The sequence below is a fragment of the Xiphophorus maculatus genome, chromosome 9 (genome assembly GCF_002775205.1).
Source record: "Xiphophorus maculatus strain JP 163 A chromosome 9, X_maculatus-5.0-male, whole genome shotgun sequence".
Classification (NCBI taxonomy): Eukaryota; Metazoa; Chordata; class Actinopteri; order Cyprinodontiformes; family Poeciliidae; genus Xiphophorus; species Xiphophorus maculatus.
In genome coordinates, this window is record NC_036451.1 from 7,231,320 (window position 1) to 7,250,345 (window position 19,026).

Here is a 19,026-nt window from a genome sequence, read left to right on the forward strand (position 1 = left end):
GCTTGGTAGCTTCTAACTCTGATAAGAGATGCCAGAGGTTGCCAATCAGATTTTAACTGAGTCTTATGACTCCTCGTCCCCCCCATAGGCTCTTCTCTGTAAGTATAGTGAAAAGAAGACAGGGAAAGATATGCATGATGTCAGTCGACAGCCCTTTCCTCAATGTGCTTGTCTTTAAAAGATTCATATTTCTCTGGGCTGAAATTAGAAGCTGGTGTTGGGACTGTATCAGAACTATTTTATGGTAGATAATAGTGCAGAGGGGACCTGCAATAGAATCACGTTGCAGCCTTATAGCCAGAAAATGAGGGCCTATGACAGGTTTGAAGGGGATGGAAAATGTTCATGACCAAATAAGGAATCTTTTTTTTCACAGCAGCATTTATGCAGTGTTAATGAGAAGCTTAAAGCATGCAAACACAAATGCAAACTCTAGAAATGCAAAACGAGACAGACAGATGGAGAGATGGGTTGTGATATAAGAGAAGGAAGAAAAAAAAGAGAGGCAGAAATAGCTATCATCACTATGATGAATGAAGGTGGTGGCAGAAACCCCTGCGGCGACCACTCAGTCACTGATACAGGCTTCTCTGGGCCTAACTTCATTATCATGACACGCACACATCAACACACCCCTTCAGACGAGCACATGTGAAAACGCAGCTCCACAGAGGATCCGGTTAAATGGTTGATGCTTAGTGAGTTCTCACAGTTGCAGAAGGACAAGTCAGGCTACAGAGGCACATTGTGAAAGGTGTCATTTACTGGGATAATAAAAAATAAACTGAATTGAATCATCTCATTTTAAAATTTCACATCCCACAACTAAATAAATCTTGTTTGGCAAAATGGGGAGGAGATTGAATGCTATAAAAGTGTGTTTTATAGCGTTCAACTTTTTATTTGTGAAAAGCTTTGAAAACCACGAATCATCTTCTTTGCTCTTGACAACTTTGTGATCATTTATATTAGTCCATCACATAAAATCCCTATAAAATACACAGAGCTTTCTGTTTGTTTCAAAGTTCAAAGGGTATAAATAAATTTGCAAGTCAGTGTAAATGGTGATGAATGATGACTATCGAAGAGTGGTTGCAGCAGGAGTATATATATATATATATATATATATATATATATATATATATATATATATATATATATATATATATATATATATATATATACAAAAAGACAATAAATAAAACTAAAATCATGCAAGGAGCATTGTAAGAGCACCATTCCTACAGTCATGCACATTGAAAAGTGCAAATAAACTCATTTATAACCAAATGGGTCAAATTTGGACCTAACCAGCCCTGGGTAATTTTATATTAGCAACCTATCTCCAGCAGCCATTGGATGAGAGGTAGGCTGTGAAATAATCTAAATGATGTGTTTTAATTTAATCTGAGATAGTGGACTTTTCACTAATGATGTAATTAATTAATATGACTTTAGGTTCAGGACTACCTGGCAAAGCTCATGATTACCTGAGGTTTTCTCATTTTTTTGATTGATAATATGCAGGTAAGAGAGGAAGTAAATGTTATTTATATATGAAGTGCTTTGTTGGGTTAACAATATTCCATAAAGACTTTGACACAAAACATACTTATTGTTGTGCCTGAAATACAGAAGATAAACAAGATCAAGTTAAATTAAAGTATGCTGTAATTCAAAAAATATCTGAATAAGGTCTGGCTAATTTTTGTTTTATTTGATACATTTTTTATCAATCAATCAATATGCAGGGACCAAAACCTCTGCTTCCCTGTAAATAGTTAATCTTTGATTTCCACCTGTTTTTTATCGAGCTGTTAGTTCTTTATTTGCATTACAAAATGGGGATTAAATCAAACATCATGTTATCTTGATGATAATGTAATCCGCAGTTAGTCAAGGACTTTTATTTTTGCGGGGCCACTTCCTGTGTTGCCCCAAAACCCTGCTAGCTTATTTAAAGCCCCGCCTTCCGCGCGCACTCACCTGTTTCCGGTTTGCTGTTGGCGTCTTCCACACAAACTGATCCAAATCTTTGAACCTACTGATTTGTTTGCCTGGTAAGTCTGTTATTTGATAGCAGTGTTGCTTTTATATGTGAAACTTCTGCTCATTGGAGCGTCGTTTTGCCAGACTTGTTGGTGGTGTTACCTGGAACTCACCTGGATTCTATCACAGCTAATTGTGGCTAAGTAAGTACACCGCACAAGTTTAACAGAAGGGGCTTATTCGGGGGGCAATATCAATCTACGTAGCAATAATAATAATATTACTCAAGTAAAAGAAAAAGGTACAGTGCAGTAAAACTACTCATAAGTACCTTTTTTCCCAAAAAGTTACTCAAGTGAATGTAACAAGTACTACCCACTTTTGAACATGGACAACATCAGTAGCCTGTAGGCTACTTGTTAACAAGCTTAAGGTGCTGTATTGTTATTAGCTAGTCATCATTTAGCTAACACTACCTGCAGCCAACAGCATTACTCAACACATTCAGTTAGTTTGGGGGAAAAACTGTGCGGAGTTCTTTGCGTTTTGCTGGTTTGCTGCCATAATTTTAACACGCACCTGTCTAGCTCTAAACAGCAGCAGCAGCAGGTCTCTTCCACAGGTGTAAACCCCAGTGTTGTAAAGTAACGAAGTAAAAACACTTCACTACTTTACTTAAGTATATTTCGGAGTACTTCATACTTTCCTCGAGTATGAAAATTTTTGATAACTTTCACTTTTACTTAACTATATTTCCGAACTTAATTGCATACTTTTACTCCGATACATTTTCAATGTGTGGTTTAGTTACAAATTACAAAGAAACGAGAGAGAGAAACGCAAGTGTTTTGACCCCACCTACTGATTGACTGCAACAAAGTCGGTAGCCTGCTTGTCTGGGCTTGTTCATCACCATCAATAGGATACACCTGTTTCGCTTCTCCCATTAAACACAAAGCAAGTCTCGCAATCAGCAGCAGCCACATGGAGGAGGAGACAGAGACCACAACGACTGCAACTACGTCGGACACGGCTCCAGGGGAACCACCAGCTGGTGATAAGAGCCCATGGCCTTATTTAAACACAATATACTCTTTCGTGGGTGTTAAAGATTCGTCGTACTGCATGCAGTTTGTTATTCCTGCCCGAAGATGTGGAAATTCTATCTTACAAAAACTCCCCGTCCAACTTGAAGATACACATCGAGGTAACGTCTTATGAAATGGTTATAATCCTCCTGTTTCAGTAACTATAGCTTGGTCACTAGGCACTATTGTGAAATCTTGACCATAACGTTACCTGTATAAATGAACTTTGTTTGGCATTGTTTCAGTTCCACACGTGGCGTATTTAGCTGAGGCCTAATGTTGACTGTAGCAGGCTACCTAGACTCCTCTGTTCAAGGGGGGGCAGAAGCCATAGCGATAGCAATTTAGTCTAAATTTAACGAATAATAATTGGTTGTAAAGCAGGTTAAGTTAACTTTGTGCTATAGGTAAAGCACCTAATTTTCTTAACTAAATGATGCCTGCAGGTATATCTATTAGCAGGTTTAATTTTGCCTGCACTTGGTTGTGTACATTATTTTAAGTGTATTTGACAAGTTTACCAAAATATAAAAAAAGTCATTCAAACTGCATTTGCCTTGTTTTACTTTTCACATGTACTTTTCATTACATTACTTGAGTACATCCATTTTTACAGCAATTCCCATACGCAAGTACAAGACGTTTCAGATACTTTAAGACTTTAACTCAAGTAACATTTCAGTCAGTGACTTGGACTTTTACCAAAGTCATATTTTGGAGAGGTACCTATACTTTTACTTGACTCTGAGATTTCAGTACTTTATACAACACTGGTAAACCCTGCGCCCCACTCACTTTGAGAAGGTAACTTGTTTGCTGATTTTTTTGCGTGTTCTGGCACGTTTGCATTGATGCTGAGGCAGTGAAGTTTAAAAATGAAATTGATCAGAACAGAATGTAGCTACACCTAAGTTTGATTTTGCGCAGTATATTTATTAAAATGTTTCTTTCTCTCTGAGTATTTGACAATTTATTTCATTTTTCTTTATTGATATATTGAAAGTGCACTTTAACTTTAAATTGATTAGCTTGAAATATAATTGTTACTTTTTTAAAACTTTATTTAAATTGGTTAATTTAACCTGATTATTGAAATGTTGTTAAAATGATTAGAAATGTAATAATTGCATTTGCATTTAATATCCATAAACCAAATGCCTAAATTTAATACTTATTTCCTTTGTATGTTTGTACATAATAGTTTTGGATAAAACACTTAATGGATTTTTCTGACCTTTTAGGTCGGGGTCCCCCCCCCGTTGGATCAGGTCCTCACCTGGATCTGAAGATGGCGAGCTCGAAAAAGGATAATGGACTTTATGATTTTGGAATAAATTCATTTTGAAGCAATTATCTTGTCTCTCATCGTGCTGCTGTAATTTTCTGTTTTGATTCAAATCACTTAATATATAGACACCAGAACTAAAAGCACTGCCTCCTGTTTTCATTCACACCTCAGGTTCCTTAAGAAAAGAAAAAAATGTGCAAAAAGGAGTTTCGAATGGATTTTTATTCATCTCAATGACTCATTTTCTTTTACTTTTCTCCAGTGAACAATTTAAGAGAATGTACAATACAAAAATATGAAAAATAACCCATTCAACATTCAACGTCCGCAGGCTGTCACACTGGGTCTAACCGGGTCCTCTGGTCCTGCAGGTGGATCAGCACAACATGCAGACGCAGCAGAGCTTCTCCCAGAGGATGGACGGCGCCTTCAGCAGCATGCAGCGCAGCGTGCAGCGTTACGGCGCCGCCCACGACCGCATGCTGACCGGCTCCGCCCACGCCATCGGTAGGTGGCGCCCTGCGTCCAGAACCGGGCCGGGCCAGGGTTCTGTGGGCTCATGTTTGCCTCTGTCATCCAGACGGCCTGCTGGTGGGGAACGAGGCCACGTTGCGGGGCGCCCTGGTTGTTGTGGAAACGCTGGTGGGCAGAGTCCAGGCGCTGGTGGCGGACGGCGCCGCCCGCTGCCGGGAGAAGGTGGAGCGGCACAAGGCTCTGACCCGGGAGCAGAGGGAGGTTCTGCTGCAGCTGCTGGTGAGCAGAGCGCTGGGGTTCTGATGGCTCTGATGGTTCTGACCCTGACCCGCTGGTTCTGGTTCTGATTCAGGAGGAGCACCAGCAGGAGGTGCAGGATGCTCTGGACGTGCAGACGCTGCCGGGTCTGACCGCCATCAGGGAGCTCAGTGACGCCCAGCAGGTTTCCATGGAGACGCAGCGGGATCTGGCCAATCAGGTGGGTCCAAACCCAGATCAGAGGAAGACTGGGTGGCACCAGGTGACCCAACAACATCTATTTTATGTTAGAAAATGTAATGAACACAAATATAGTTTAAAAAGTTCAAATTAAAACTTAATTATTCAGAAAATCAGCAGCTGAAACTTTAACCACCAAAGATCTGCAAGAGATTAATGTTTATCTAGACCTGCTGATGACCTCTGACCCGTGACCTCCTGACCCCCCGACCCTCTGCAGGTGGAGGCGATGAAGGAGACCGGAGTCTTCCTCAGGGCTCTGGTTCTGGACCTGGCGGCGCTGCGTCAGGACGCTCGGACCGGACTGAGCGCGCTCCAGGAGGAGCAGGAGCGGCTGAAGGAGCAGATCCAACAGGCCCAGCTGCGCCACCAGCAGGTGAGCCGGCCCGGTTCCATCAGAACCAGCAGGAGTCCGGGGGGGTTCGGCTGGGGTTTGGGTCCGGCTGAGCTTGGTTCTGGTCGTGTTTCTGCCAGGGGATGAACCAGACCCTCCAGTTCCTGCAGGACCAGATGAACCTGGTTACCATGGAAACCCAGCAGAAATACAGCAAGCTGCACTTGGCCTCCAGTACGCTGTGGGGCCTGGTTGAGGAGCTGCAGCAGAACCTCAGCAGGTCAGAGCTCGTGATGCTCTTCCTCTTCCTCACCGTGTCCCTCCTCTTCCTCATCTACTTCTTCCTCCCTGCAGCCGCTGCGGCACGGTGGAGCAGCGTTCTTCGTCGCAGGCAGAGCGTCTGCTCTCCTCTTCTTCCTCTCTGGCCTCTTCGCTGCGCCAGGCGGCCCATCAGAACCGGGTTGTGCTGGAGGAGATGAGCAACCGCTGTTCGGACCTCCACGGCGCTGTGTCAGGTACCGGTACCGCCTCCTGTGATGCCCCGCCCACTCCAGGTGGAGATGAAGGTGATGATGATGATGTTCTGCTGCAGGCCTGGTGGACTGGGACGTGGAGTGGACCTCCAGAACCAGGGAGCAGGTGGCCTGCCAGGCCCAGGACCAGCTGGTTCTGATGGAGCAGCTGGCAGAAGAGGCCCAGAGTCTCAATCAGGTACAGCGTTAAACCGGGCCGCAGGCCGGGTTCTCCTGGGTTCTGCTCCTGCTAATCGACCCAACCCGTGTTCAGGGTGTGGAGACCCGAGGGGCCGCCGAGGAGGACCGGCGGGTTCTGACGGATCTCCAGAAGCAGATGGGTTTGGACCGGGCGGTTCTGGAGCGGCAGCAGGCGGAGCTGCAGGAGTAGCTGGAGGCGGGTCAGCAGCTGGTCCGAAGCTTCCTGCTGGAGGAGCTGCAGCAGAAAAACCATTAAAAATAAAAATCATTAAAAAGTTATAATACTAAATAAAGAAATCAATAAGTGGTTAAAATAAAAATAGTAAATAAAGATCCATAATAATAATAATAATAATGTTGTTGTTCTGTTTTGGTAGCCCAGAACCCGGACCGATTCTGGTCTGTCCTTCCTCACCAGTAGGAACGTCCTGCTGCAGTAATAAAGAGAACAGACACATGTGGCCTTGTTGGACAGGTTCAACTAACTTCTGGAACCTTAAACTGAGTCCATGGTCCTACTTAGAACTAGCCATGTGCCGAACCGGTCTGGTGCTCTATGCCGGCGCCTGGATCGTCGAACCGGCAGGCCCAGAGGAGGTGAATATCCCACCACACCCCCACTATCCTCATGGTTGACATGGGAAGGGGATGATGGGACAAACACACCCAGATTGGGATCCTTTGCAGTTGAGGTAGGCAGCAGAGAACAGCCAGTGCCTCCACTGGTTGCATCAGAAAACAAACCCTGTAAATCCAGGTCACCATCTGCAGAGTCCTCCTTTAAGGTTGGAGGTGGAACCTCAGTAGGTTCCCAGTGTTGACTTTGCTCCAGGACCCACACGTTGTCCAGAGGCTGCGGTAATGCTTTAGCTGGTCATGGTGGACGACTTTCACCTTGGACCTTGGGTTCTTTTGTATCCGGTAAACTAGATCATCCAGTTGGCCTAGGATGAAGAATGGGCCTTCATATGATGGGAGGAACTTTTTGACTTTATTCTTGACATGACGTGTTCCTTTAATGAGATACCACACAGGGTCTCCAATTTTATACTGTGTGTGGCAGCAGTTTTTGTCGTACTGTCTCTTTGCACGTGTGACCGAGTCCCTCAGGGCTTCTCTGGCGATTTGGTGGGCCAGCTCCAACCGTTCCCGCATCTGCTGCACATATTCTGGAGCAGTGAGCTGGTGTTCCGAATCAGGGGGCAAACCTGCGACGAGGTCCACTGGTTCACTTACTTCTCGGCCTAACATCATAAAGTTTGGAGAGAAACCTGTCGCACTATGTTTGGTTGACCGGTACGCCATAACAGCATAAGGAATCATCAGGTCCCAATCCCAATGACAGCGTGCTGCTGTAGTAGCCAGGATCTTTTGGAGGGTGGCGTTGAAACTCTCGACCTGACCGTCTGACTGCGGCCTGAATGGTGTTGTGTGAGTCTTGTCTATCCCAAACAAACTGCACATCCCTTGAAACACCTCAGACTCGAAATTGCGTCCCTGGTCACTGTGTAGCGCTTGAGGGATTCCATAGCGGCACACCCACTCACTAGCAACGATACCTGCAACTGTCACAGCTCGCTCGTTCGGAATAGGAAATGCTTCAGTCCACTTTGTGAAGTAATCTTGTATCACAAGCACGCTCAGTCTCATTCAGTGGACCCAAAACGTCCAGTGCAATGCGTTCCATAGGGGCTCCTACCTGGACTGTTCCCATAGGAGCTTGCGGTGTCTTCTGGGGTCGAGCCCTGGATGCACAGCTGGTACAGGTTTTACACCAGAGGGCAACATCCTCCCTCATGTGGTACCAGTAATACCGGGTTCTTAATCTGGTCAGGGTTTGCTCTACACCAAAATGTCCACCCACTGGCCCCTCATGCATCTGTCTCATCACATCAAGTTGTAGTTTACGCGGCAGCACAATTTGTGGGTAGAATTGGGTGTCATCAAGGCAATAGAACCGACGGACCAGAACTCCATCTCTGAAGTAGAGTCGTTTCCATTGAGTCCAGTATGTCTTAGTGGCTGGGCTGCATGGTGAGACAACAGGCCATGGGGGGCGTTTATCACTAGCCTTCATCCAGCTGCGTATGGGTGCAATGTCCACATCAGCATCCTGGGCCTGGCTCAACTCCCCCATAGTCCAGCCATGAAACAAAATCGTGTCAAGAGTCTTAGCCACATATATTTTCTCAGTCAATTTCACAGTGCATCCATCAGTTTGAACATTGTGATGCATTCTATCTGTATCAGTGGAAATGCTTTGGTCTAAAGTCTCTGTATCTATTGTAAGGGTGTTTTGACTTACCCCCACTGGACAAACCTCTGTGGTGGATGGTTGGTCCTCCTCCCCCACTGAACTCAGCAACAGGGAGCTGATGTCAGAGTTCAACTCACACTGGACAGCCTGATGGTTGACAGGTTTGGGTGATGTTGAGAGGTCCTACACTTTACATGGGCAGGACTGGCGGCAGGGTCTCCTGGAGAGGCTGTTGGTATTAGTGTGCTGTCGACCCGGACGGTGGATAATCTCAAAGTCGTATTCAGCCAGTTTCTCAAGCCATCGAGCTAACTGTCCTTCTGGCTCTCTCATTTTGGTCAGCCAGCGCAGACTGCTGTGGTCCGTACGCACCTTAAACAACAGGTGTTCTATCAGATAGCCATACATGTCAGAATAGCATACATATGGTAAGAGCGCATGCGCACGCATGCGCATTCTGCAGGAGGTAATAACAAAGTGTATGATGATCTACGTCATGATTCTATGTTGCTGATTAAATAAAATCATATGGTAATGACAACGTATACATGTCTGAGCTAAGCGTATGACTATCTGACAACGTATGCTGATCTGACAGATATAGCCATCAGTTTGTCATACGCGTATGACGATCTGACAACGCATGGCTATCTGACAGAACACCGGCCGAGGAGATACTGACGAAAATGGGATGTGAAATCCACTATAGCCAGAAGTTCACGTCTTGTTGTGCAGTAGTTTTGTTCAGGCTTTGCCAACTTGCGACTGCCATAAGCCAACACTCGTTCCACACCCTCCTGCCTTTGCGACAGTACAGCGCCGATGCCGGTGTCACTTGCATCAGTATCGAGTACCATTTCACCGCAGTCCAGGGGATAGCCGAGAATGGGGGCTGAGATGAGGAGACTCTTTAATTCGTCGAAAGCAGCCTGGTGCTCAGCATGCCACTGGAAACGAGCATTTTTCTTAGTGAGGTTGTGAAGGGGTTCAGCAATGGATGCAAAGTCTTTCACAAATCGGCGATCGTATGAGGCCAAGCCAATGAAACGTCGAACCTCCTGAATGGATGATGGCGTGGGCCACATTCGGAATTTTTGGACCTTGCTGGGGTCCGTAGCTACACCATGTTCAGACACTATGTGACCTAGGTAGGCCACCTCCCGGCGGAAAAGGCAGCATTTGGCAGGTTTTAGTTTCAGGTTAGATTGTTGGAGTCTGTAAAACACCTGGCCAAGCCGCTGCAGCATCTCTGGCACATCCCTCGCCAGGACGACTAAACTGGTCTCCCACTGCATGCCAACCAGGACGCGGTCCATCAGCCGCTGGAATGTCGCCGGGGCATTACACAACCCAAACGGCATGACATTCCACTCGAAGAGACCCGTTCTGGCACAGAATGCAGTTGCTTTGCGTGCTCTTGGCGTCAGCTCCACCTGCCAGTAACCCGAGGTAAGGTCCAACGTGCTGAACCATCTGGCAGTAGACAGTGTATCCAGCGTATCCTGGATGCGGGGCAGGGGGTACACATCCGGTATGGTTCGCTCATTGAGAGCCCTGTAATCAATGCAGAGCCGATATGTCTCATCCTTCTTACGTACCATAATTATGGGCGAGGCCCAGCTGCTGTGGCTGTGTTGGGCGAGACCGTTCTGCAGACTGTTGTGTATCTGCTGGTCGGCATATAGCTGCTTCTCTTTCGCCATTTTACATGGATGTTGTTTGATCGGGGCACATGGACGAAGTACAATATCGTGCTGGACGAGGTTGGTCCGGCCCAGGTCAGCAGGCCCAGTAGAGAACACATGTCCATAAGTACAAAGCAAACGTTTAAGTTGGATGCGTTCCCCATCATTGAGGTCTTTAGAGCTCTGAGTATAGAGCTCCTCCCAGGTGCAGAGGAACCACCGGAGAGCTGACTGGCGAGTCTGCGGCTGGGGAGGCACAGGGAGGCTGCAGGGCCTCAGCTGGCTGGAGGAGACCAGCCAGGGATCCTTCTTTAATGGTCACAGCTTTATTGCCAGGAATAAAGAGGCGAAGGGGGACCGTTTTGGACGTCTGGGGATGAACTAAGACTCTAGCGAGGAGCACTTTGTGCTTCTCAATAAAACCTTTAGTAGGGCTAAGTATCATATCGCTGCGGGCTGTCCCACTTAGATGCATGCTGCCCCTCACAACATACTCCTGTCCTGGTTCCACCACCACAGTTCTGGATATTTTCACTGCATGCGACTTCAGGTTAGATTCAGGTTGGTAGTAGGGCACTTCCTCACCAAACAGGGTGATGCGGTGTCTGCCGAAATCAAGACGGGCTTCAGCTTGTGCGAGGAAGGGATGGCCCAGCAGCACTTCTAACCCTGCTATCTCTGCTACAAGAAAATCCACATCCACCTGACGGTTGTTGATGTGGACAGGTATCTGGGCCTCACCCAGCACTGGCACATCTACAGGTCCCACCCCAAGTAAAGTCTCAACATTTGATGGATACAGTTGAGGTCTCACGTCAGGGTGGATGGAATTATAGTAGCGCAGCGGCAGCACATTTCTCCGCGCCCCACTGTCCAACACAGCACACACCTCCACTTCGTAGATTTGCATGTGGATACTCATTTCTTGGCTTTGGTCTTTCAGGTGGAGCACAGTGGGTTCTTGGGTGTCACAGGGGGAGCTGCTGGATGTCAAATCTTTGGTGGTCTTGTGGGGAGAGGGGCACTGCTTCTGGATATGACCCCAACCTTGACAGTTATGGCAGCGGACTTTCCCTTTTGTAGAATTTTTGCGGTTATTAAAGGCCGAGGGTGTGTGTGTGGCAAACCAATTTGGTGAAGAACTGATTACAGGTGTAGTTTTGATAACTCTTTCATGTTTGTCATTTGCTCTGACCACAGCAGTTCTGGGTCGTCGTTCAATCATGCTACGGGCTCCTGGCTGCATGGCACTGGTGATATAAACTGCAGCCCTTTTGGTGGTTTCATGAGCATGTGCTATTTCATATGCACGGGCGGGTGTGACTGGTCGTTGCGCTAATAGTTTCTGGACTATTTCTGCATCACCCAGCCCATTTGTGAAAACTTCAACAGCGATAGAGTCCTGTTCAACTTCTGCCCTGTCACCATAAGCCACGGTCACTTTCCCATAAATATCATCTCTGAATGCATGCAGGGCCTCTCCATGTTTTACTCGCTGCCTTAGTTCTACTGCCACTGCAGTGGCATGATCAGAGGATGGACCATATGCAGTTTCCAGTTCGTCCACCAGGCGGCGGTAGTCCGACCTGGAAGAGCGAGGATTTCTGTGGACAATGGCCCCTGCTGCGCCAACCAGGTAGAATTTCAACTGCACTGTCATCGTCTTTTCGGACCAGTAGTTCGCTTTGGCGCAGCTCTCAAACCGGTGCAGAAATTCTTTCCATGGTGTGGTGCCATCGTATTGTCCCGGATGCAAAGTGGGGACCCTCTCCCTAGGATCTCCATCCTCCTCACTGTCGAACAAAGGCTGCTGCAACATGAAACGGGTTTTATTGGCTTTTAATCGGGGTTGGGGCCGTGCAGGGGTTTGCCTGTAGCTTATAGTTCCATCCAGTTTAGGGGTACATTGCACGACGGGAAATGCCACAGGGTTAAATGGGGCCAGAATGGGTTGGAGTCGATACAATTATCTTTCATTTGAAATGTGGGGGCTGGGTAGTAATGCGTCCCGTGGCCTGCATCTCCCCCATGGGCATAACCTTGACATTCGGTAGGAACGAATGGGTTGGTAGAGCTAGCCTGTGGTTGAGCGGGGCCGTATTGCGGTGCGAGCATGTCCCCTCCTTTGGCGTACGAGCCGAAACAGCGTTCGTCACACAGAAAAGGGTTGTAATGTTCACATTTCCCCACCGCCACATCTTCAGTAGCTTTTCTACACTCTGCACCCTCACAGGACATATCCAATGTCATAAACGGGTTGGAATAATCTGTTTCAAACCCATAGTTTTCACGGGAGTGACGAGTGGCAGCGTCCATCTTGCAGTTGTTCAGCAACGGGCTAATGCAGTCTCTCGGCTTTATTGCTAGCAGCTACTATCTCTCTGATTCAAAGCTCACCACTCGTCCAACAAGGCGAAGAAGTCCCTTCGTGGTCGCCAGTGTTAACCTTTCCTGCTCAGTCTTCTGACCGTGGTTGGAGGACACAGGGGAGCTCTTCCTCCAGGGCCGAAGTGAAGTCTACTTCGGGGTTAACTCCTTCATATGCCTTGAACATGAACCACACGGTGGTTTAGCTACCTCCTCCGGTCGTCGGCTACGCTCACCCCTCCCACATACTGTCTCTTCTTCGCTCCCCCAGCATCCCGGTTCTTCTTGTTTACAGCACGCAGCACCCCCCTTCAGACCGGAGGACGGTTGCCACACATCTCGCTCACCTACACTCAACATACACACCACTTACTGAGCTATCATCTCATACAGTGGAGGCACTTTCCGCAACATTGGTGTTTAAAATTCAATTAAGCTGCTTATATTGGGGGTTTAGTGAAGACGGGTCGTTTTGACCCGAAGAACACAGGGTGTATACAGAAAATGAGGACAACAGGAGGGTTAAAAGGACACTCTTCTGATGCTGCTTTTGTAGCTGCTTTAGTTTGCTGCCTAGCCATAAGTGTTACAATAAGCATGACACTAGGAGCAAATTTACACGAACAAAGATCACCACTGGAAATATACATTTTCTATAAGACCATAAAGGACATTTCCTCCTCTATGCCTTTTAAAGAATCCATTGCCAAGAAACAAGCCTGTATGCCTGGAGACACAGTATTTATCATAATCGTAATTCATATCCAATTTTGCACCAGTTGTTTCATCTTTGTCAATTTGGTCTCAGGGGTAATTTTGCCATACATTGATTTCCGTCCTCTTGGGCGATTTGCAGCAATCGGAGTCTCATTACACAGGGTTTGATTGATGATGTGCTGTGGCTTTCTGCAACTTTGGTCTTTCATTGAAACTGATGTAGTTGCTCCTTTAAGATATCTTGACATTTCGAACAGTGAACACTATTTTGAGTGCCACAAAATATTCTGTGGCTTTTTATGGATGGAGTTGGAGTTTGCATATGAAATTGCTTGTTGAAGCTTTGCAAGGTCAGTCGTTGGGTAAACCTTAGTGATAATTGGTGAGGGCTGATTTCAAGAAATCCGAAAAATGATTATAAAAATAATCTTCCGGGACATTGAGCTAAAAGACTGACATTTTTTTTGCAGTCAATTGAAATGTTGAAAGTTGGAACATAAAAGGGCCATATGAAATATTTATACAGTGAATTAGCCTCTTCTGAGATGTGAATAAGAACATAACATTAAAGAAGTGTGAGAAGATGGATCCCTACAAATTAACTTTGACCCCTTATTTTATTATACAAAATGGTGAAATAAATTATACACATAGGTAGACTATTGTGAAAAGGAAAATGTTAAAATTGTGGGCAATGGTATGAATATTGAAATAATCCACAAAGCCGTGTGCCTATTTCTGGGACACTGGCATAAATTATGCACATTGCCAGGCCTCATTGAAGGCCAAAATGCCCTGCAGGGATGAAATTAACCACATGTTGCAGCCTTCATGTCTGAAGTGTTTCCTGACGAATGCTTTCTACATGCAAATGCACGAGAAGTGAAGAAATTTCTATTCCTTCAATTATTCTTTGTTGTAACCACAATAAATGACAGTAAATCTTATACTGTTGGGAAATCTGTTTATTTATAGTTGCTATATTTGTGATGTAGTAACATATCCGTGGGTTTGGCAGCAGAATTATGTATGTGGATTAAACAAACAAAATATATAATAAAAGCTGCCAAACCTTTTTTTATCATTAATGCTTAATGCTTTTAAGTTATTTATTTACAGAAAGGGTCTCATGAGCTCCAGGGGAAACTGCACACATCCACAGTATGTCGCCATCTCTTCCTCATTGGTTATATACTGGTGTTGGATGACATCCCAGTCTTTAACTACAATTTTCAAACCCTCCTAAAAGCCTGCACAGCTGACAACAAAAGTGTTAAATGGTGCAGAGGTCAGGACTAAAAACACACTCTTACATCCTTTCCACCCCTTAAATTACAAAGGCAGTCTCTGGTAAATCCAGTCTGAGTGCAGTAAGCATGGTCATCTTCCTCTCGTTGCAGAAACTCATATTGAACTCTCTCCCAATTATTAATTTTCCAGTCAGGAAAGGGTTTCCACCATCAAAAGCTGCTTGGCACTGGCAGAAATGATTTAGCAAGTTGCACCAAAATACTAAACTCTGCTGCACAACCCACACATTTTCCTCAGAAATGTGGCACCATTTATGGGGAGATAAGCTGGCTTTCTAGCAAAGTTATATTTATTGCCCAGAAGAATTGTTACAACAATGAAAAACATCAACTAAACTCACAGTTCCTTAGTTTTTGTGCCAAATCATGCTTGAATTCAAAAATTTAGAAAATTGAGGAAAGTTTGGCCTGGTCACCACATCTTGGGAGATGCATTAACATGAATTTATACCTCCTTTCATGATTTACAGTCAGTTTAATCACAAATCTGAAAGAGAGCGAGAGAGAAAATACAGAGAGAATGTAAAACAGGTCAGAGGAGCAGTAATGCTGTCGGGCCCAGTATATAATTTTGATTAGGACCCCACACAACCACAGGCAAGCTCTTAGCACGACAAAGACTATTCCATGTTTTATTTTGTGTTACATAAATGAGACTGTCTCCAAGTGGCAGCAACACACTGTGGTCTAATATCTAGACCTGTGTAGCAGGAAAGCACTACCGAGTGGATCTTTATGCTGTTAGCCTCCTTACAATTAGATTTGCAAGAACTAACCATTTGTTCATTTGCTGTGTTTGTTGATTTGCTTTGCCTGGCTCTAAGTGGAAAGTTTTTGGAACCATAAACAATATCATGTCCACTCCTCATTTAACTGAAAAAGCATTCGATGGGATTTCCATAAGCAAATATTTAAGACCTAACACCCAAAAAAACTCCCAACCTAATTACTGACATCTGTGGAAAGTGGAGAGGGGGACACCTTAGAAAATGCGATCTTCATAAAGCCAATGAGGCGCTCAGACCTCCCAGCTTACTTGTGGGAGCAATATTAGAGTTAAAATGTATTGGTTCCATTAAGAGCAGCTGTTGTTTGTAAAAGCTTAGAAAATTAAGGGACTCCGAGTAATCCAAGCAAGCTCTGCTAAGTGAGGAGAACTACAGAGACATAGTTTACAGTTCTGCTGGAAGTGTTGTGTTTTTGCTCTCTTAGTAAATAGCAATAAAGCTCATTGTTGGGAATCAGAAAGCACCAGTGATCACAGTAATGATTTGTTAATTAAAGCTATAAGTCTCAACAATGGAGAAGTAATGCAGATTTCTTTCCATTATGTCTTCATAAATCCTAATTAAAAATATGAATCTGGTAAAACTGGCTCATATTGTTTACGTTCTCTGGACCAGTCTGACTTTATGGTATACCAGTTCTAATCTGCAGAGCCTTGAAATGGTAAAAACTGAGCGCTTTCTCCACCCCGTCATGTTCCCCGCTGTTAGATTTAGGATTGTAGCTGATCTACAGAACAAAGAAAACACCTGAAAATAAAACATGAAAGGTTTTGAAGGAGTTCTCTTTGCTTCAAATATTGCCAATCTGTTCTGTTGCTATAATAATTCACATTTTTTGTGACTTGAATATAAAATAGTATTTCCTCAAAATTACATATATACAGCTCTGGAAAAATGAAGAGCCCACTGCACCGAACCTCATTGAAAACCTCCTGGTTATTCCACCAAATATTGATTTCTGAAGTCTTCGATTGTCTCTAAATGAATATGAAAACTTGTTTCCTTTGCATTATTTGAGGTCTGAAAGAACTGCATCTTTTTCATTATTTTGACCATTTCTCATTTTCTGCACATAAATACTAAATTTTTGCTTGGAATTTCAGAGACATGTCATTAGTTCATAGAACAATGTTCATTTTACTCAAACATATACCTATAAAAAGTAAAATCAGAGAAACTGATCATTTTAAATGATCAGTTGTTTCCAGAGCTGTATTTGTAGAGAGAAATAGGTTCACCGTTGTGTTTCTGTTCTGTTTTTGGTAGAGTTGTGGATAAGAGGTGCAGTAAAAAATAGGGAAGGATTTTAATAGCAGTAGGGAAACCAGGAACAGATTGTAAATACAACAATTTAAGGGTCTGATATTGGAGCGACTGAACCAAGAGTTATTTATTCTGTTGAGTGAAATACGTAAACTCAACACAGGCGAGCAAACTGTGAAGTAGTAAAAACAAAAAAAAATACAACACACTCAAATTACAGAAACTAAGAATTTTACAGACAGACTAAAATAATCAAACTAGGCTCTAAATCCTTCAGATCACATTATGATATAGCAGGAAAAATACAATCTACAATACAGCATAGCATGATGGAAAGCTTGTTTGACTATTTAAAAAAAAAAAGAAAACCATTTTCAACTCCGTTTGGAAGTATATTGACTTAAAGAGGTTAGACTTTAATGAAAAATGTGTCTAATGTTTTCCTAGCAACACATGGCAGCATTTCACAGTCCTTGGAGCCCACTCTGATTTTTAGATGTCACTCCCGATTCTGTGTGTGTGTGTTTTTAACATATTCGTTTTAATCATACACTTTAAAAAAGGGACAAAACTAAAGCAACCACTACAGCTGGCCCTGAGAACATGGATAGCAAGGTATGCCTGCAAAACTCAGAGACAACAACAATAATAAAATAACAGATTGTTTATTCATTCTAGCATTTTGAGCTCAGACATTTTAACAAAAATGCAGTGAAACTTTAAATAGTCAACAACTAGATCAACAACTGGGGAGAAACATGGACGACCAAATGACAGCAGTTCTCATGTCATATACAAGACAAAAGAAAAAGCCGTTCATCTCCTCAGCAATGAACTGAAGTGTGGATCCTATTTGTGCTCTGTTCAAGTGTGTTTGGTAAATGTTATGTCTGGTTTGGATGGATTTCCGCACAGGGAGGCACTGCCTGAAGAACACAGAGAGACAAATAAATAAATAAGAGAGAGAGGCCAAGCTTTTAGATTGGGCCGGTGTCACAGCTGAGGTTGATGAGCGTGATGCATGGCAGGTGTGGAGCTGCTGCAACAGAGCTCAGCTAAGAAGAAAAACAAAACAAAGTATCGTGCGGGAAGGCTTACAGAAAATTAAGCTTCACCTTGGGACGGATCAACCTGGAGGGGAGTGTCGGATTTTTGCCCAAACTGAATTTTCTTATTTAAATTTTTAATTATTATTGTTTTGTTTTTGGAGAAAAGCCGTCTGGGCTGTTGGATTGCTGCACCAGGGAGTTTGCACGTCTGCTAGCTACAGGGGAAGTCCTGTTTGCTGTGTTTCTGGGGAAAGAGGGGGGAAAAAAACTATATCTAAAAGAGGAAACGTTTGTTCAATCTGGAGAGACTCAGACGGAAAAGAATAAACAATTAGGAAATTTATTGACAAAAGATGAATAACAATTCTTTGGCGCTCGGGCCCCGGCTGGAGATTTGAGCAGTGAATTCCGGCGAATTCAGATGAGCCCATCAACGCTGAATAGGGATACTCCCCCGGGGCCCGACACTGGTGGTGGAGGTTGGGAAAGATGACGACTTGAAATGCTGGTGGAGAAGGGGAGGAGGTGGGTTGAGCAAAGCTGGAAAGCAACTGGCGGCGTGGGTGTGGAGCCTTTTAACAGAGCTTGATTGAAGATTGGAGAAGGCGGGTCGAGGTCCAGTGATGAAGATGACGCAGTAATTAGATGGAATGGGTGGAGCGGAAGTCTTCCAGCTTGAACTTGCGCCTAGGCTTCATAACTAAGCGTCTGGTGGACTGTAAGGGCTGGTGAACTTTTTGAGGAACTCTGAACCGACACAGAATAAGTTACGTACCACCTCTCTGTGTTTTCCTTCATGTGCTTGTTTTGTTTACTACTTTTTTCTCTTTTTCCTCTAATAAACACACCTGTTGTTGCTGCTCTACTTCCGGAAGCAGTCACAGTTGAAAGGCATAAATCAGAGCCGTCCAAACGCATCACGTCAGAATTACTTATAGACCAAAAAATATAGAATTTCTAAAATCACAAAGATTTTTTTACATTATGACCTTTTTCATCTGCTGAACAATAAATTAAGCATGAAATAATTAAAATACATAAAGTAGTAAGATATTTTGTATACCCAAAAATAAAAAAAAGGATTTTCCACATTTCCTTTATTAAAAGAGAAACAATTCACAAATGTTTCTGGGCTTGTTTGTTTTAGCTATACAAACTTGATTTGGGATGCTTTTTGGATCAAATTTTGTTTGATAAATTAATAAC

The 19,026-nt window shown here is 44.1% G+C and overlaps 1 protein-coding gene across 2 annotated transcripts; it reads left to right on the forward strand.

Moving 5' to 3' along the window:
* The first annotated feature begins 1,973 nt into the window (after window positions 1-1,973).
* LOC106699680 (kinesin-like protein KIF11) lies at window positions 1,974-6,645 on the forward strand. Of its 2 annotated transcripts, XM_023340151.1 has the most exons (10): window positions 1,978-2,060; window positions 2,134-2,192; window positions 4,737-4,872; window positions 4,946-5,118; window positions 5,192-5,317; window positions 5,558-5,713; window positions 5,812-5,951; window positions 6,026-6,186; window positions 6,264-6,382; window positions 6,458-6,645. In XM_023340151.1, exons 3-10 carry the CDS (start codon window positions 4,752-4,754, stop codon window positions 6,572-6,574), a joined length of 1,113 nt encoding a protein of 370 aa, XP_023195919.1. In that variant the 5' UTR covers window positions 1,978-2,060; window positions 2,134-2,192; window positions 4,737-4,751; the 3' UTR covers window positions 6,575-6,645. The 2 variants fall into 2 exon arrangements, with proteins under 2 accessions (XP_023195918.1, XP_023195919.1); XM_023340150.1 differs by lacking the exon at window positions 2,134-2,192 and having other exon boundaries at window positions 1,974-2,060.
* Window positions 6,646-19,026: the final 12,381 nt, after the last annotated feature.